The 20,711-nt window shown below is 37.0% G+C and overlaps 1 protein-coding gene across 4 annotated transcripts in view; it reads right to left on the bottom strand.

The window, feature by feature from the left end:
• LOC139975841 (dynamin-like GTPase OPA1, mitochondrial) overlaps positions 1-20,711 on the bottom strand; it is an 86,793-nt gene that overhangs the window by 58,440 nt on the left and 7,642 nt on the right. For 2 of the 4 annotated variants that reach the window (XM_071984079.1, XM_071984081.1), the window contains 19 exons: positions 20,009-20,079; positions 18,300-18,356; positions 17,308-17,409; positions 16,916-17,002; positions 16,133-16,209; positions 15,362-15,479; positions 14,017-14,091; positions 13,476-13,547; positions 11,812-11,911; positions 11,199-11,329; positions 10,777-10,849; positions 10,273-10,345; positions 8,510-8,625; positions 7,729-7,793; positions 7,159-7,235; positions 5,280-5,372; positions 2,300-2,372; positions 1,182-1,337; positions 371-479 (listed from right to left, as the gene is read on the bottom strand). In XM_071984079.1, coding sequence (XP_071840180.1) covers positions 371-479; positions 1,182-1,337; positions 2,300-2,372; positions 5,280-5,372; positions 7,159-7,235; positions 7,729-7,793; positions 8,510-8,625; positions 10,273-10,345; positions 10,777-10,849; positions 11,199-11,329; positions 11,812-11,911; positions 13,476-13,547; positions 14,017-14,091; positions 15,362-15,479; positions 16,133-16,209; positions 16,916-17,002; positions 17,308-17,409; positions 18,300-18,356; positions 20,009-20,079 — 1,725 coding nt within the window. The remainder of the gene's footprint in view (positions 1-370; positions 480-1,181; positions 1,338-2,299; positions 2,373-5,279; positions 5,373-7,158; positions 7,236-7,728; positions 7,794-8,509; positions 8,626-10,272; positions 10,346-10,776; positions 10,850-11,198; positions 11,330-11,811; positions 11,912-13,475; positions 13,548-14,016; positions 14,092-15,361; positions 15,480-16,132; positions 16,210-16,915; positions 17,003-17,307; positions 17,410-18,299; positions 18,357-20,008; positions 20,080-20,711) is intronic. The other 2 variants (XM_071984080.1, XM_071984082.1) reach the window with 1 other exon arrangement.

Here is a 20,711-nt window from a genome sequence, read left to right as displayed (position 1 = left end):
GCTTTGGGTAATTACAACTCCTCTTCAGATGAATCATAGTGCTACCACTACTTTGGTTTTGTTTCAGTATCTCCAAAGTGAATGGAGGGTGATACCAATTTACCATTTCCACCTGTATGATAGTATTTAAAATGCAATCTGAAGTTGGTGTGAACAACTCCTCATTCCAAATCGGAGGACCTCCAAAGCTGATGTTGTTTGTCTTAAGAGAAATTGGGTCTTCTTGGATGACCGGAAAATCATTAAAAAATTTGCCCTGTTGTTAACAAAGTACACCTTAAATTTCTGGTAATAACCAATTTCTGGTAATAACCAAGTACAACTTAAATTTCTGGTAATAAACAAATCCAATCAGCTGATTGAGACTTACTTTCCTTAAGCCTCTGGTGAAGAGTCTTTTCCATGAAACTAATAGCTTCATCCCATTGTTGGCGGTCATGAACAGAACGGTCTTCTAACGCATTCAACTGTATAACTTTCTGTTAAAGTAAAAAGATTTGAAAAGATGAACGGACAGTCATATCTCGCTGGCAATGCAATATTGAGACAAAATTAATGCATTAGGAACACTGAGAAGACTAAAGTAACCTTGCAAGCTTTTTTATTAGCCTGATGTAACTTTGAAGTTACTTAAGTAACTACCAAGCTACAATATTGCAGCCTTTTGATTTTGCTAAATCACTTTTTGCCAAAACAAGATGGCAATTATTTATGAATTGAGATCCATTTGAAATATTTCTTGAGTGCTGAAATTTAATGTGAGAATTATTTGAATACATTGGATTCGATACCCAACGACATTATATCGTTGCCCAGAAACTTTTAATATCACTATTCATCATACGCAAAACGCAAACTTCCCTATTCTTTACTATCACTGCATTATTATTATTTTTGAGGAAACTCTCTAAATGCTTCTATTCTTAACACATAACACATATAGAAGTGACCACACAGCGCTAATATTCACTATAAAAGACAATATTGGATGAAGTGGAACCTAGAGAAGACAAAATAGCAACTCTTAACCGAACTATTTGAAATATCATTGCTAAAGTTTTCCTCTAGTCTAAAAAGAGACCATTAAAGGTGAAAAGGAATGAATAAATTATCTGAAATCATGTTTCACCAGGAACTGATGACCATAAGGTGACTTGAAGGATAGTTTTTTTGCTACTTACTATACTGTCTACTGCATTGGTCTGCCATTTATGTCTCTCCAGGCCTTTGGTCTTAACGGCTGACTTCAGTTTATCAAACAATACATCTGTGTCTTTGTTAGCTTTACTCTTCTCGATCAAGCGGTCAAATTCTTTCATTAGAGCTTCGCTTCCAACCTAAAATAAAAGACACGTTTTTAACAGGGATGAGCCTGGGGTAAGAAAATATCACTGAACTTTGTGGGTGATACTATACTAGTGCCGAAGACGTCAGTCAGAGTAGGCAGTGCAACACAGTTACAGGTGGGGTCCACAGGCCTGCCTTAGGGCCACTTGTGGGGTCCATGGGCAATGCCCCCGTTGGGGCCCAGGGGTCAAAATCCCCCTGAAGCTCTGAGAAATTAGAGGTTTAAAGATAACATTTTGAATTTATTAAAACACTCAAAGCAATGTTTTCACACTCAAAATGTGCACACTGAAGCCACATGCCCAGCCTGTTGTTTTCACCCTACTTGATTCTTTCGATCATGGAGAACCAAACTTAAAAGTCACTGTTCATAAAATTATACAATGGTCAGTTTTAATGTGGTAAAATGTTCAGCAGCTACAGCACTACACTTCTCCTCTGTTGTCCCTACTCTAATGATACTAAAATATTTGAAAATCTTCGAAAACTTAAGAAAATATCATTGCAATAATGTTGGGAATCCTATGAAAATCCATAGAAAAAATTGTGGTATAGGCTCCAATTTGTGTTTGCTACAGTGTGTTAGGATAATAGTTTTTGTGTCCCTCTGCAGGTTGGATATATGCAATGCACAGGTAATGAAAATCATGCGAACAACGGATCAAATACAGTAACGCTGTTGTTAGAATTTCACAGAAATGGAGAGGTGGAAACCTGCAAATTTGGGGAAAAAGCTCACGTCTGTATTAAAATATCATTTTTACTCACTGGACATTTATATAAGTTCTTTAGTGTTAGTTATGTCAACCTAGCGAAACCCTGCATTACAGGCAGATGTCTCAGGTTAACATATAGTAAAATCCTATTGAACAGTCATGCAATTCAGGTTAAATGAGTCAAACCTTATTAATAGGCAAAAAACTCACGGTTTTTAAAAGGCCACAAAGCTTACCTCTACACTTGTCTTTGGCAGTGTTTGTTCTGCCCATTGCTTTAATTTTATGTCTACACTTGTATTGAAAGTTCTGAAATGACAAAATGGAGAAGGATATTTTATTATCTTTGCTTTGCTGTAATATCAAAACATTTGGTTTCAAATAATGAATGGACTTATCATCAATACTCACCAAATTTATGAGAAGAATTGATGCAGAAAATGGCATTTATTTTCACAAACCTTAATCCACAATTACCATTTTACATTTCTGTGTCATTTTCATCAATACTTAACTATATCTTGAAATTGATTGTCAGATGTGACCAGACTTCCCAACATAATCAGCTAGTTTCATTCTCTCCTTTCTTCCTTTGCTTCGAGCAATTTCTTTTGAAATAGTAATAACCAGTCTGAACAATACTTTTAAAGCCATCTAGGGAGCTCTCCAGCATTTTAACTGAGGGCGCCATCACATTGGCGCTAACGTGATTGATTTGTACTGTATACAAATATCTGAACAAAGTTAATGCCATTGCATTAAAGCACAGTGCTCAAAAAAATTCAAACATGCCAGGTGAAATTGTTAGCAGACATGCTGGAGGACTGACTCCAAATTCCTCTTGTGCAGATTTGCAAATAAAAAACATGTTTTAGGAAACACAAGTTTAAATGTGCTTAAAACATGGATATTCTAACAAATTTTTCATGAGATCTCTCGGAATAATTATGAACAGAGTTTTGGTAATCAACTCATGGTACTGCCAAATTTCATGGCAAGAACTTGTCAAGTTCTATGGAACTACAGAGGACTAATGAGACAGCACCCTCTGTTGATTTGTTCACTATTGGAGAGCCCCATGTACTTGAAGTAAAATCTTTCATATTCAAGTCATGCAATTTTAACACAATATGAGTACCTTTCAAAGAAATTAACAGCTCTATGTGATTATAACCTATTTAGTAACTCCACAATAGTTAGTGCACACAGTCTGATACCAGAAAATTCTGTGTCCAACAAATTTCAAGTAAGATTTCATATCTCTAACTTCATCAGTAATTGTGTCGTTTCGTTGGATTAAGCAGCAGAGTATGCTTTCAAGTGCCATTGCTATCAACAGTTGAACATGGAACCACCAGATTGTCACATAATCAACGGTCAGGACAAAGTTTTAATGGTCTAACATGACGTCCAAAATCAGCTTTGCACTTTGGAGGTGATCCCTGGGACAACTAGTTAGATCAAATTCAGTTTGCAATGTAACTAAATATCACAAATAGGTGAAATGATTAATTGGTATCTTCCCTCCATCACTATGAAGATTTTGAAATGAAACAAACACACCTAGGCTATGGGCAGACATATGATTCACCCAAAGGGGAGTTTTACTGGCCCAAAGCTGGTGTTCTAGTTACCAAAGCTACACATCATATTGTAATGGCCATTCTATGTTATTTTTGCTATAGTTATTCAGACAACCAAATTTGCTGTTTAAACAACCAAAAAGTAATAAATGGTCTTTCCAGGGAAAGCAACAAAAGATCCTTACATAATTTGCCATGACAGTAGTTTAGCAAGGCAATGTGGTCAAATGGCGAATGCCAGACCAGATCATTATATTTTGTTCTTGGATATGGCATTTTTCATTGCCTCTCTTCACCCAGGTGAATAACTGGTCCCGGGCAAACATCTGAGATGCCACTAGCACTGGCAGCTGCAAAAAATCTGAAACAATCCACTGCTCAGTCTGACTTAGGCTAGTCTGTTCTAGAAGAGATGGCCAGTACTTGGAAAATGATTCCAAATTTGAGTTAAAATGTTGAATTGGAAGCCACCGGACTGGTAAGTTGTAATCCATAACCCCTTGCAGGTTTCTCCCACATTTGTGTTCGCTTAAGTGTCGTAAAAATAAGTACTGATTATTATTACTTGGCATTTGGTATGCCACACTAAAGAAAACACAAACAAAATTCACCTAGGCCTAGGTCCTAACAGTAAACACTTCAAATTCTAGTCACTTAGTAATAGTAAGAAGACACAAGTGACAAGCTACCCTAGCCTAACATGTTTTGGTCATCTTATTCCTTAAGTTATAGGCTAGGGCCTAGGCTAGGCCTAATTAATAAAATTATACGGTTGGTAGCCTAGCCTACATTGAAATTAATACCAGTATAACTCTGCATATACAAAAAAAAGGCAACCTTTGACAATGTTTTGTTAATACGATTGCTTCTGAAACCCTTACAAGTTACATTATCTTCTGCGTCTACAGTGTAGGCTACGATAATCTTAGCAGCCTAACCTGTTAATAATAACGTTAAGCTTAACGTTAGGCTAACCCACATCGACAAGCATTGGCAGTGCTATATAGGCTAGGGCAAATTTCAGTAGTATTGGTAACTTGGACTAGGCTTCATCTGGTACATTCACTGTTGTGACTAAATGAGTGTAGAGTTGTATCGATGTTTTCTCTTTACTACGGCAAATTCCATTGAAAATCTTGCTTCCTTATTTTATTATATCAACAAAGTCTGCTCTCACAGTTTAGGCAGTTTGATTTACGCACTGCGTCCAAGAGACCAATACACTGCGACATATGACTGTTATGCAACGCACGAACGTAAGTACGAGCACAGATTAAACTGCTGTCGTCTGCACTGATATGATTGGTTCAGCGGTTGGTGTGAAGTTTGGCAAATGTTTAAACTCAATTCCAGTCGTTCTTTGCAGTGATCAATGTAGACCTATAGGAAAGAATTATCTATAGCAGATGAACCTCATTGTGTTGAAACGAAAATTGCTTGGAAGAAGAAAGAATAGAATGTGGCATCTCTGAAATATAGCTGCACCCTGTGAAAAGTCCCCCTTCACTTGAACATGTTGATTCTTTGAATTATGTACACCTGGTCGACTGTTGTAAAGTAATGTGAGAAGGCATTTGGGCATAACTCTAAAGACTTTTAACCTCCACACTCTTTGTAATAAGGAATGACCTACCCTGAATCATTGGACTGGGCAGAAGGTATGTAGATACCCTCAAAAACGTAGCCAGCAACTCTATCCCAGAAAACGTTATTTATAACCTCTTCCCTGAAAAGAAAACATTATTCCAAAATTTACAAACACACAAAAAAAAAACAAGAAACAGAATCATCTTCAATTGTCTCATAAATTTCAAAGGAATAATTTAGTGGGTTTTGCAGCAATGCAAAGCGCTATTTAGAATGGTGAAATTGTTACATATATGTACAGATTTATAGCAATTGTTTTTACAAGGAACCATATCATGCTCAGTATTTTATGGTCACAAGGGGGACAAAAAAAATTATAAACTGCAAAAATGCAACACATCATGTTGAATGTAAATTGTTCCCTGATTTATTCAGGATTTAAAAAAAAGAAATGCCAATAAAAGTGAAAGAAAAAGAAAAAGGAAGGAAAACAAGTCTTTTCTTTTACCAGCTTTATATTACTCCTTCAAGTATATTCATTTAATTCTCTATTATCACTATTAATACAAACAGTAAAGCTTCAAGATCTAAAGCCGTTGGTTGCACTTTCAATCTTAAAATTCCATTTAGGCAATGTGTCAAAAAGAAAAGCAACAGCAGTATAGATGAATTAGCATTGAACATTAGAGATTATCTCCGTCGACCAGCAGTGCTTGTGTTGTGTGATAACCGCACAACACAAACAGTTACATCCGATGCAGCCTGCCTGCAGGATCCGATGCAGGCTGCCTGCAGGATGTTGCAGTCCCCTTCAGTATCATATTTTTGACGCAGCGGTAGTGATGTGAACAGGATTTCCTGAGTGCCAGGTATACTGATCACTGTCCTTGGGGAGGGGTCTATGGGGGAGGGGGTGTGTGAGAAATTTTTCGATTTTTGAAGGTGCTCAGATGCCAAATGCTGGCACTTGTGTAGCTTTTTAAGCACATACACAAGTACTAGTTTTGCTATCAATTTACATTTTTAATTTTTTTTTTCAATTTATGTTGAATATGTTGTTAGGAATGTCGGGATTTTAGATGAAAATAGTGCTGGGCGGGATTCATGATTTTTAAGACTGATGGGCGGTAATTTTTAGTGCTGGGCAGGGCCGCCTGGTGCCGCCCAGCGCAGGCACATCCCTGCAGTGGTTCGACTTTCCCTTACCCTAGAGACTCTATGAAACATTTCTTTTCTATTCCAAAATGTGTTCATTTAGTGTTCAGGCTTTACCATTAACCAGTCACAACAAATCACTACATCAAGCACCGATTCTAACATGGAAAATGAACTTTCAAGAAAGCATCTCTAATTTCTTATAACAGTTCTCTGATGTCTTATTCACCCAAATTTAACCACCTGCAGCACAGACTTTGGTAATGTTAACTTTTCATAGATAATGAGTCACTAATAGATTGGTCTTTACTGGTTAATATTGAAATAAAATACATTAACACTAACTCCACAGGTTGCTTACAAACTCTGGACTACTCTACCACACACCAATGTAGTTTCCTTGTGCGATGTGGTAGATAGGTGGTGAAACTGAAATCGACCAATAGCATACAAAGAAAGATGTTCACACAGTTTCAAACATGGTGGGAAGTAAGTGCTAAAGTTGTGGGTAGACAGGTAAGTCGGTGACTCTATATCAACCCTGAGAGTAGAGCTTATTGGCTGATTCTTGTTTGAAATTGGCCAATGACATGCCAGGAAAAAGAATGCTATTTGCTCCTGTGTGGCAGACGGAGAGAAGGGGACTCATTTCAAATGGAAACATATTAATGAGTACGACTGTAAAATACAAAAAATACCTGCGAACGTAACCTACTTACGGCTCCAAATTAGTTTGTATCTTTGCTTATCTTGCGATTGTTGTCACTTACCAATGTTTAGCAGTTATTTCACTAAGACATAGAACCTCATCTAAAATTTCACCCTTGGCTCGTTCAAATAGTTCATCCTGGTTGGAAAGAAAAAACAAACAAAAAAAATAAAAAAATCACATCCAGTACGAGTGAGTTAGTTTAGCCATCAGTGCATACTACACAACCACGTACACAAAAGAAAAAACAAGCATTTCTCTCAAAGAAAAGTTTGCGTGAAATGGAAATCGAAGGAGTTGAGTGGGAACTGAATTCAGTCTAGCTTTTTTTCCCTTCCTTTTTGACAAAAAAATACCAAAAATATAATTTTAGGAGAGTCTGAAACCTTGGTCAAAAGTTTGAGTAATACAGGCTACAACCACTGAATAGATAACAAATCTGTTCAAAGGGTGATTGGTTGTTTGATTGATTGATTGTAATTCTGATTCCCTCAATTCTAAGTCTGAGGCATGAGTAGTAGCAACCTTCCGAAAGCTTTACGATAATGAAACTTGCATTCGGAGAATTTATGCTCATTTTGTTCTTGGAAACTGTTTTTTTGTAAACTGACATTCCCAGGTATTCACTTACCCTGTCCAACTCACGTATACGTGAGAAATTGTTCTTCCATTCCGTTTCCAGGTTAAACCTACTAGCTGTGTAGCAACATATCAAAACCAATTATAAATAATTAATTAATAAGTAATTAATAAAGAGAAAAGCAAACGCAGAGAGAGGAATAGTGTTCTTAACAAATTGCAAATAGTCTCCTTACGTAAAATGTATATTAAAGTCTCAATACGTGTTTGCTGATGAATTTCGGAAAATAAACTTCGGAAGCAGATTCAATGTTTCTTATTCTAAATGCATTCTGACCAGGTGGGTTTAATTGAGAAAAGCTGTCGCAATCGAAAGAAAGAAATTTATTTTCTGTTGCCCTTATGGCACGAACGATTTACCATAAAATCACTGTGACCACCCATATCAACAGGTTCATTACACAAATGTAAACTATATATACTCGTACCGTCCACAATTTTATTCAGCTCAAACTGAGTTGCATTGCTATGGGATTTTAAGTATTTAAAATTTTATTCAAATCAACACAAATGCCTGATTCAACATCTGCATGGCCATGCTCATGAATGAGATGGCATACAACTCCTTCATCAAAATGTCAAAATCCAGTAAAGAAAAGGGAAAAAAAGGTGATAACCAAATTCCCACTTAACATACCAAGAAAATGATATTGAACTACAAGATTGTTGAAAGCTAAAATCGATCAAATTCTTAATTTCAACAGTAATCGTTCAGATAAGACAACTGACGGACTGCTCTGTTCTCTTCCCTTTATTTTCCGTTAAATTCTTACCTCTGTAAATATCTGACTGTTGCTCCACGGATTCTCTCACCATCTTCCAGAAGCAGTCTGACACGGCAAAACTCAGGTTCTGAGTGTTCATCTGGTTTGGTTTAAAGGTTCCTGATCTATTAAAACATATGAAAAACATAAAATATGTGAAGAAAAAAAAACTGTTAAAATTCTGTTTTTAATTAACTCTGACACTGCCTTATAGCAGGTGTCAGCATTTCAATGTCGAAACTAAAGCGGTGTTGCAGAACCTCAACACATTGCACACCAATATGGATATTCCGGTGGCGTAAATATATATTGCTTCAGCGAATGCCGGTTAGTGATTCCTTGCCTAATTTCACATGAGCACATTTAATGTAACTACAGACAAAACTTCTTGTACTTTATAAGGTGGAACCACATACAAAGTATATTGCATCCAAGTTGAAGTTATTTTGATAAGAAGGTTTTCCGACTGAACTCTTAATATTAAATAATAATAAATGAACTTATAAAGCGCTAAAATCTACGAAGTATTCAATAGCGCTGTACAACCCTAATAGAACACCAACTTGAAAAAATGAGTCTTCAAGCAAGACTTGAACAGACTGAGAGTAGGAGAACTCCGCACAGATATGGGCAGACCATTCCAGAGCTTGGGCCCGGCTGATGGAAAGGCATGATCGCCATAGGTTTTCAGTTTAGTTCTGGGAACAGTTAGAGTGGGTGTATTGCTAGAACGCAAGGTATAACGAGTATTGACCTTGACTCTTGTCAACCTTCTTGCCCAATGTTTATGGGAACCCATTCTCTTTGAAAAGCAAAATGGAGAAATTTTCTTTTGTATGCCATATCTTATTCAACCTGCATGTCACATGTACCCTACAATAATCATTTCGCCAAAGTTCTGCTGTATGGAAGTTCTGCTCCTTTAAATCGATGAAATTTCCATCTGGCAATTATTCAAGGAGACCTGTTTAAATTGAAAACTCCTAAAGGACTTGTAGTACCTTTCACACTTAAACTGTTCAGACACATGTATGTGGAATTAAGCGTTACCAGCAGTGGACTGAAAATATTCCTTAAGCATTAACTTGCATCAAAATTGTTCTGCTTCATGCCACACAATCAAGAATGTTTGACCTATATCTTTGTGATAAACAATTGTCAAGTATTTACTGCCATGTAAAAAAAAAATTTAGGCTTCAACAGGCCAGCAAATGGGAGTTATTATTGCATACTTAAATTACGTGTTAGCAAGTTAAAGTTAACTATGCAAAACTGGAGACCTACGTCTTACACTGCTTGCTGTATAGGTCTAGGCTATATCCAGCTTAGAGACCTATGTAGGTTCCTGCTGTAGTAAACCTACTCAAACATATTCAACTAGCTGTAATAATTTTTAAGTTGTAATATTTTATGCGATTTTGTGAAGTGCTTTGAGATCATTCGTTGATGTAAAGCGCTATATAAGAATAAATTATTATTATTATATTATTATTAACTATATTGTCTTTCTTAAATCTTTCCTACACTTTTGGATATTAAAATTCGATTACAATTTAGTTATCTACCCTTTACTAGTCAACTTTACCTTGGTTTCAAATAATGAATTAAAAATGAATTTTTGAATAATAATCTTTCCTTTTTACTATTTGCATGTGAATAATACTTTAATAGTTTCAATGGAAACAATGTTGACAGGGGAATAAAGAAAAACGAATCAAAGATACTATCTCGAATAAATCCCAAAGGAGAGCAGAAAGAAAAGGAAAACTTACTTGAAGAGTTGTGAGTTTCTAAAGAATTGTTCTTCGTACATACGAATGGTAGATATGCTGTCGTCAGAACTTCCTATTAAAAATTAGAAAGTCAGAAAATAAATAAATCATGACAAACTAAAACCAAATTTAAAACCACAAACCTATGACTGCTATTTAAAACTTCCACTTATTGAACAAGCTCTGTCCCACCACAGTAAAGAGATTTCTATATTTGAATGGAAAAATTGTCATCAACACCCTGGCGAGAAAAATAAATATATAAATAAACAAGTCAAAGGAAACATTCTCCTATGTATTTGTTTTTTTGTTTTTTTCTGGCCTTCCAAACTCTGATGTATTTGTTGTTTATTTCAATCCGTTTGCGAATGAATATCACCTCGTTTAAATAATAACCGCTCATGGTTTGCTCTTCTTCAGATTTCGATCACCTATGCAGCTAAAGTTTGTCCAACATGACTGACAACTATTGAAGACAAAATGAAAAGGTGTGAGGCTGTATACCTTTGCCAGTGACGACAGCAAAGTAACCTAAAGCTTTCATCGGAAACAGTCTTCCCTCTAGGATTTGTCTTATCTGCAGAAGATGAAACAAGAAACATTCATAAACATTCCATCACAGTGTTAACGAGTAAAATTAAAAATTAGGTAAATTTCATACTGTACACAAAAGCATTCCCTCCAAGATATATGCAGTTTGCGGCCACCTTTATGCAGGGATAATTATGAGGGATAAACATGACTTGCTATGGAGAGAGTCACATTGATCCAACACATCTATCTTTCATGCGCAAAATTGAAAGAGGAATTGCTCAACAGGTGCGAGGTTGTTCAAAAATAAAACAATGCAAAATGACTATCGTTCGTCAAGGAAGGTGCCTCACAAACCTCAAAAATCTATCATGAGAACTAAATTAATCTCTCACCCTACTAGGACTAGCCGAGCCCTTTTCTGCTAGGTCGACTTTTGTCAAGACGAATATGGTCCGCTTTCCGGATGGGTCTATACTGCTCACAAGATCGGTTACGATACTCCTCTCGGCATCAACAGCGCCATCTGTGGCATGAGTTGGACAAAGGTAAAATGGAGTACTCGATTTTGTTCCCAAAGATGGTAGATAGTTAGACACATTTCTTAACATCAGCTTTGTTTTTATCCAATTTATATGATTGTTCACTGTTCTGTTATTTACATTACTGGATGGGGTTGGGACAGGGATGAGCCTGGGCTAAAACCAAAATCACAGAATTTTGCAAAAAATTGCGGTATAGGCTCCAGTTTGCGTATGGTACAGTGTGTTAGGATAAAAGTTTTTGTCCCCGAGGTAGAAAAGAAATCACGGATATTCTGAGAATTCGTGGAAAAATCTCATGCCTGTTGGGAGGACTAAGGAGTAGGGAGGGTCTGGGAAGATGGGTGGGGGTGAGGTAATCTAGTCTGACTTGAAAGAAAGACCTTTAAACAAGCTTTCATGAAATGCTTCTTTTTTTCCCCAGTGATTGGGACATATGGGTAACTCAAGTTTAACTCCCCCTTACCTTGTATGCATAGTATAATTGCGTTAGGGTTACTCATGTATCGTTTGCTCAGTTCTTGTATGGCACTCTTAGTATCAGCAGCCATCCCAGTGGTCACAGTCTAAGACAAGATTTAAAAAAAAAAAAAAATATTAACAATTTGAAAGGAATATCAAAAAAGTAAAACATTTTTTGGGGGAAAACAACATGTTTAAAGGAAACACAACAATAAATGCAAATGCATCGGATTAAAATTTAACTTTGTGGCAGTTTGACCTGCTGACTTTCTTGAGATGATGCTCAAGTTTTACTTTTTTTTTTTTTTTTAATGTTGACTGTTGCCTATCCCTCAAATAAACCCTTGGAATTTGACCTAAATCAGTTGGTTCTAAAACTCTGTATGAGGCATCTGCAAGTCAAATATGAGAATTGTCTTCCCAATCTTCCCTTATATATCATAGTTGCTTTATACTCCATGGACTGATACACACACACACTTACATATACAATCTCCTGCAGGTGTAGGTTCACTGCATTTAGCATACATGTGTATGTGTATCCTATGCAGATAATGAGCGAACAACATTGATGATAAACAATAAAATCTTACTCCATAGACTTATACATACACACGCACATTACAGTCTCCTGCAGGTGTAGGTTCCCTGCATTTAGCATGTGTATCCTATGCAGGTAATGAGCAACCAACGTCAATGATAAACAATAATATCTTACTACATGGACTTATACATACACACACACGCATACAAACTCATGCATGTGTAGGTTCCCTGCATTTAGCATGTGTATCCTATGCAGGTAATGAGCGACCAAAGTCAATGATAAACAATAATATCTTACTACATGGACTTATACATACACACACACACATACAATCTCTTGCATGTATAGGCTCCCTGCATTTAGCATGTGTATGTGTATCCTATGCAGGTAATGAGCAACCAACGTTGATGATAAACAATAAAATCTTACTCCATAGACTTATACATACACACACACATTACAGTCTCCTGCAGGTGTAGGTTCCCTGCATTTAGCATGTGTATCCTATGCAGGTAATGAGCGACCAACGTTGATGATAAACAAAATCTTGCTCCATGGACTGACACATACACACATATACACACATACAATCTCCTGCAGGTGTAGGCTCCCTGCGTTTAGCATACATGTGTATGTGTATCCTATGCAGGTAATGAGCGACCAAACATTGATGATAAACAAATAAAATCTTACTCCATGGACTGATACATACACACACACATACATATACAATCTCCTGCAGGTGTAGGTTCCCTGCATTTAGCATGTGTATCCTATGCAGGTAATAAACGACCAACGTCGATGATAAACAATAAAATCTTACTCCATGGACTGATACATATACACACACACATACATATACAATCTACTGCAGGTGTAGGTTCCCTGCATTTAGCATACATATGTATGTGTATCCTATGCAGGTAATGAGCGACCAACGTCGATAATAAACATTAAAATCTTACTCCATGGACTTATACATACACATACATACACACATGCGCACACCATATACAATCTCATGCAGGTGTAGGTTCACTGCATTTAGCATACATGTGTATGTGTATCCTATATAGCTAATGAGCGACCAAACATCGATGATAAAAAGAATAAAATCTTACGCTGATCATTCCTGGCAGATCTACAAGTACCATCCTTTGAATTCCCGGTCCTCTGACTGACAACGAAATTACCTAAAAATAGAGAGAAAAAAGAAAAGAAAAAAAAGAAAAGGGGCGGGGGAGGAAAGGAGACAACAGATGAAAAGGAAAAATTAATGTTTTGTTAATGTTTGAAATTTTTGGTACAGACTTAAGCTGAAAAAAAAATGTTTCAATAATGATCGATATAAATGCATTCACGGCTCAGACGCTGTAACAGAATGGGTTGTGTTAACATGATGGTATTTGCCAAAACTGTCAAGTTTTGAGCTGTAAGACCAAAGTCGTGAAGTCATTCCACAGAGTATTAGAAACAGATTAGTGAATATGTCTTTAGGAACAGATTGAATACTTTCAATGTTTTCGTCTTTCACGAACAGTAAACTGTCGCTAAATTTGACAACGAAGAAGGACAAAGTTTACAAATGATTTTAAGAACATAGTTTATTGGGGTACAGCTTCTTGAGCTTTTCAAATCTTACAAATATCTATAAATATTTACCTCTGGACTTATTGTTTTTCCTTCTTGTACGCTGCTCTTCATTCTCATCTCTATTTCCTTTCGAAGGGCTTTCAGCTGAAGACACAAAAAAAGAGCAAAACAGAAACATATTAATACCTGCTGCTGTTCAGGAGAAACTCCATTTAAAAATACATGACCTGGCTGGAGGTATCACCTTGTGTTTTCACAAATATTGGTGGTTAAAGGTGGCTGGGTGCATATCACTCCAAAAGGTAAAATAAAAATATTTCAATTTTTCTTAGTGCTACGAAATACTTCTTCTCATCCCGAGCTTTGAAATTAGTCGGCGTTACCATAGATACACCTGCTAGGTCATTGTTTTGTATTTATTTCTTTGCTCTTGTCCAAAATAAAATATGAACTTTTCTGACATATATAACTTTTCATGAGTCCTAACCTCAACGAAAATAAAAAAAATTCTTTGCTCTTTCAAATAAAAAATAACTAATAAAAAATATCTTTCAACAGTCATATTCACACCTCATTAACATATACAAAAATACAATATCTTGTTGGAAATCTTTCCAATATCTATCCAGAGCAATGCAATGGCAAGTGCAGTTGGTCATAAGTTAAATAAAAATTTCCCAAAATGTCAGCCGTCTAAAACTTACTAGAAATGTGCACGATACATTCCTTGAGGGCTCTAGACCATCAAACACAGGCAACCAGGAATTTTAAATTAGATGATAAGAGGGAAATGTCCTCCGTGAGTGAAATATCTTTCACGGTTGCTGTTGTTGGCTTGCTTAAGTTTGAAAGATGAGTGACCGTTTTTTCACTTTCAAGCATATTTGGCGGTTAAGTATATTTGGCGGTTATCAGACTTGTACGTATAGGCATAGGAGCCCAATTTGATTTGGGGGGGGGGCTGTAACTACTTGCCCTAAGAATATAACCAACATTTTTCAACATGTTAATGTGCATATCATATAGGCGTGCATCGATTATTACATCGCATGCCAATAACATACAATCATTTGCCGTGTTATTACCCTTCCATATTGGTTAGAATTATTGGAGAAGTCGTTACAATAATAATGATCATAGTAATATCAGTTTAAACATTGAAAAACACAATGCAAATTATTTTTCTTTCAGAAGGTGCCCGAAAAATTCTCAGCATATTGCTCGAATTTTAACAACAATTTTTGGTTGGTGGGGCTGCAGCCCCCCCCCCCGCCTCCTATGCCTATGCTTGTAGGCACTCATTTTCTACCATAGTTGTTTGTAATTGTACTCATACTCATCATGTGTCTTTCATACCACAAGTCTGGCGGCTATATAACAGTGAACTTTCAACTGCTTCAAGGTATTTGGTTACCTCTGATTCTTTCGTGAGATCGTACTCCTTGCTGCTATCGTTGAACTGAGCGATGTGCTCTGGTCCTTCACTCAAGGTGACCTTGACCGGAGACCTCGTCATCATCTCTCCAGCACCCCTGGAAAGGTTAAAGGTGAAGATTTCAGTACATATTATCCTCTCCTAAAAAAATTTGCACTCTTTAAGTAAAATAGGTACTGAATATTCATGGCGGCCCTTGTCACAGATGTAAAAGTCAAAGGTCATAAACGTTGTCAAGACGATGTTAGTCATAGAAAGGAATAAAATGATGAAGGACAGTGCCCTCGTTGAACCAGTGGTAAGATTTTATGGTTTGATAAAGATCAGTTGAGTCATCAAGCTTCTCATCAAAAGCATCCATATGGTTTGCCCAGTGTAAAATAAAATAACCAACAGGGACTTAACAGTTACTTAAAACTCTACCTAAAAAAAAGCATTAGAGGCGGAAGAAATAATCAAAATAAAAACTTGGCTGAAAACTGAAAGTGTAAAGGCCAGTGAATAGAAAGAAAAAACATCTTAGCACCATCACTTAGTCTGTTAAAATACAGAGCTGTACTAAACGCTTGGTGCTTCTATAGTCATATTTATCGGAACATGCCAGTCAATCCATCAAGCCTACTTCGCGGTGGGGACAGGAGATTTGGGGCGAGGGGGAGGGAAGAGAAGGGCAAGAAAAGGGAAGGTATTGATCTGTCTTAATTTAGATACAAATTGCAAGACCTCCCAGGGGTCTATTAACTACCTTACCTTGGAAAGATCCTGGCTTGAGCAATCATTTCTAGGACACTCGTTTTCCCGGCACTCTGATCTCCAACCACGACAACCTGACGGAATCAGGGAAGGGGAAAATCTGTACTTCTAAACACATCAGCATATTTTATTGCAAAGATGTAAACCAAGCCATTGAGTATTTATTATCCAGTATATATTGAGATAAACAAGATTGTTTAGACATGGCTAGTCTCTTTCCTCTACGAAAATAGCCCACATTATGTAATGAAAGTAGCATGATCGACTTTACTTCCAAATATTTGCCTGAAAACCAACAGTACCTATAAATCAGGAGCTTGTACCGTAAATATCAACAAGAGTAATTATCTGATAAATTTAACCTCTTTAATTAATGGCAACTCTCTCTAATTAATGGCAATTTAACAGCTTCAGCCCTAATTCTAATGTGCAAAGTTAGGTTTTAAAAGTAGCTGCTTACTATATTCCACTTTAAACATCAAATGATTCTCTCAAAATAGCTTTTGGAATGTCTGAGTCTGTGCAGTTTTTCTTTTAATCAATCGCAAGGTTCAACATTCCTGATAAATGCGATTTCAACCCCAAAGTCCTACATGCAAAAATAGGCCACACTTAGTTTATAATCCTCGCAATTAAAAAAAGTGGTGTGTCTAATGAACTACATATATCTCTTGACAGTAACGAACCAAAGAAAATCAAACACATCGGGTTCACATGATTGCTTGAGAAATTCTGTCTCCAACGCAACCAGTAATTTTAAATAAGAGATGTTAATGTTACCCTTGGTAGATGATCCTGCATTTGGTAGTTATCGTCAAAATCGGACATCGTATCCAGGACTTCAGAGTACATGTCGATAAGTGATTTCTAAGAACCGGTTAAAAAAAAAAAATTATTGGGAAAAAAAAAAAATTATTGGGGAAAAAAAAAAATTATAGAAAAAAATTGAGTGCTTCTGTTGCAAACATAAATGTATATTAAATGTAAACCATGTATTTGCTATACATGCAAATTTCGACAAATAGTTCAGGCCCTCCACCCCACTTGCCTCTCCCCCTGCCCCCTCCCTGCCCAACCCCCCCCCCCCCACGGAAAACAGAAAGATGCCAAAAGCAAGAAGAAACTTTAGACAAATCAATTAAGATATCAGGCTTCATGTACAGTAATCTCACCTTCTCTTTCCTGACTGCGTTCTTGTCTCCCCGTAAGAGGAGCGACTTCTTCAATCTCTTGTTGTCCTTCTCCAATCTTTCAATTTCTCTTTGGTAACGCAACTTAATATTTTTCAAAGAGAAAAAACAAAAAGCTAAACGTCACCGACGTGCTCTGACGTGGAGCCTCTTTCATAACGAGATGTTTCCGGTGAAGATTAAATATCATAATAGTGCAATTACCACTGAACCTGCTAAAACCTACCAATAATCTACCAATATTTCTATTAAATCTATACCTCACAAAATCTGATATTGCTCACATTATTGTTTGGAATGTTTGTTCATGCTAGCTTGGCATAGTGGGTTCAATAATGGCACGCACAAGCCGGATCACAAACCGTCTCAACTTTGTGACCAACTTTGTGACCTAGTTGTGACCAACTTTGTGACCTAGTTGTGACCAACTTTGTGACTCATTGTTGTGACCTACGTTTCCTGAGGACTCACCGTCTTACAACTGCCCCCACCTCACCCACCCCTGCCCCAAATCACTGACCGACCGATCAGCAAACACAACAACTGTTTGCTGGTAAAGAATTGGAGCTCGTTTTGATCGCATGCAAATTTAGTACCTTGTGATCGGTTACATGGTTTAAAACCTGCACGGTTTTAGTAATTGAACACTCTCACACTGCATGCAAATTTCGTACCCTGTATTCGGTTACATGGTTTAAAACCTGCAAGGTTTTAGTAAGTGAACCCTCTCACACTGCCAACTGCCAGGAGACCGCAACAGACTGAAGCCGACGCCACTTGAAACCTACAAAAAAATCTTGATCAGTCGTTGTCCCGAGCACGCACACCCAACACCAGACTATCCATGACTTGGGGCAGTGTACAACACCAAAAGTGTCCTCAGAATATAAAGCATATTCAAATATTGAAAAAATTATCAAATTTCAAGAAGAGTGTTACAAAAGGCACACCAGCAAGAATAGATGTATTATTACCTGAGCTTCCATGAATTCTTCCTGCACCTTCTCAAGATGGTCCTTTTCTGCATTCTGCTGAAAGGTAATCCAAAAAGATTAGGTTTGGAACAACGTTCCCCAGTGCAACTTTGAAACGATGTCATTATAAACCACAGGACACAAGTTTTTACAAGGGCAAAACTGTGGTTTCCATGGTTTATAATTTTCCAGTTGGTTTTTGCACTGTTCATTTACATCATATTAGGACAAAATTGCACAAATTTTACGATATCACATCTGCAGGGAACAATTCAGAATTCACGGTTTGTACAGTAGTCTAAAGGATTACAAATTTTGTTTCTCCAGAAAACGGTGAATCTACTCCGGTTCTGCAATTGAAAGTCTTCCAGAAGACACAGATTATTACTTTAAAAACAAATTTGATTTCAGTCAACCATTTTATTAAACCTACTCAAGATATGATAAGGTCTTTACAAACTAAAGAAAAAAGATGTCCCAGACTTTTCCTCCAAGCACAAGTTTAATTTCATGAGCCTGTAGACGGTTATTATTTAATTTTGATCTTCAATAGTTCATCACCCAGACACTTTCTATGGTAGTGTGAAACACATTCATGAGCCAGTTGTCAAATTTCAAACTTTTTGACTACTACAGTCACTGTTTCAAATGAAATTGGACTCGTCAATCTAATGTCCTACATAGTATTACAGGATTCGAGCAACTCAGAATGCCTCCTTGAAGCCTTCGCCACAGAGACAGGAAATATCGGGATAAATCATCTGCAAAAAAGTGACTCGTATCTAATATGAAACAGATTCCAGCAAAGTTTAAATCTAATCAAAGTTTAATAAAGGGACTGACGTTTCGATCCTAGCACGATCTTCTTCGGAGGTTGAAGTAAACGAAAGCAAACTAAGAACACATGAAGGGCCCACAGATGGGAAAACAATTACATTTGACAATTGATGCAGAAAAATCATCTGTCTGTTTTCTAGCTCCCTGTGATGGCTTGAGCATCGAGATATATTCTTGTTTTGGTAATTCTCGACCTGGCGAAGACCTAAAACAAGCACTGGTAAAGTGTAACCAACACGAGCCATATCCTGTAGCCTGAATATTTTCCCCACTTGTACTTGAAACCCTTCCCTTCCCCTCCCCCCCCCCCCCCTTAACTCATAATCTTGTTTGCAAAGTCTAGAGATAAGGTTGTCCAAAAACATTTCCAATAAAACCTTAGTCATGCCAGAAAGGTAACCGAGTCTGTGTTCTGTGAAGTTGTCGTGCTAAATCTCCTTCACAGTTCTTTCTTAGTGTCTTTTTATAATCTTATTAGTGGTTAATAGTCACTGACAAATAATCAACTTTGGAATGTTTGCCGAGCTGTTGAAGTATCCTTAATTCAAATATGGAATATGATCTCATCCCTGTGAATAAATGATTTACACGATTGTAAAGAAAAACATAAATCATTTTCAGCCCCAATTATCATGAAGATGTCTTTCATATACTATTCTCTGAGAAAAACCTCAACAAAATTTACAAAATCACAAACTTTGCAATTAAATCGTCCTTTCATTTTGGCTTTTTTTCATTTCTCCTGTACAAAATTTGCAAGCAACTTTTGACAAAGTCAACAGTTTGCAACCAGCAACAATCCTGAGGGGAAAATGTTTTTTATATTATATTATAAATTTATCTGATAGCAAACTTTATAATGTGACACACACCTTGGCTGATTTATCTGTTGAGCCTTCTTGAGAGGACTGAAGTGAAACGCTTATGGGTGATCCAACATTTTCTGCAAAGAAAAAAAGGAAAACGTTCTTTCGTTCAAAAAAGGTCAAGCTTCCGCATGGGTAATACTTATTTATAATCGTTTGAAAATGAAAATAAAATGATACGGAACAAGAAGGCAGTTTGATACCAAGATGGCCTTTAAAATCTGTAACAATCATTTCAGAGCATGGGAGAGCTGTGTACTTGTGATCTAAGGATTACAGGTTCGAGTCCTGGCCAGATCATTACGTTGCGTCCTTGGGCAAGGCACTATATCTCCATTGCCTCTCTTGCCCCAGGTGTATAAATGGGGACTTGCAAGGTAACTTGTAAATATAGTTGCGTGCGCCGGTTTGTGGCTGCACCCTAATGCATAGTCCCCCCCCCCCCCGGAGCCAAGTAGATGTGGTGCGCTATAGTGCCCCAGGAGGGATTGTTTGAAGTTGTGACAAGTTACCAATGACCCAGGGTTATGTTTTAAAGTTGTATGAAAGGGCCTTGGCCTCAGACCAAGACTGTAAACCTTCAACTTGAAGCACTGCTTAACTTATCATCTCAACTTTGCAGGTTTCACAAAGTCAATTTTTCTTCTATCGTTTCCAGGTGTCATTAACAGGTAATGGATATTTTTCAAACATTGTTATCATACTATTA

This window comes from Apostichopus japonicus, chromosome 11 (assembly GCF_037975245.1).
Source record: "Apostichopus japonicus isolate 1M-3 chromosome 11, ASM3797524v1, whole genome shotgun sequence".
NCBI classification, from domain to species: Eukaryota; Metazoa; Echinodermata; class Holothuroidea; order Aspidochirotida; family Stichopodidae; genus Apostichopus; species Apostichopus japonicus.
Note: the sequence above shows the minus strand (reverse complement) of the source record. Positions and strands in the feature narration are given on the sequence as shown.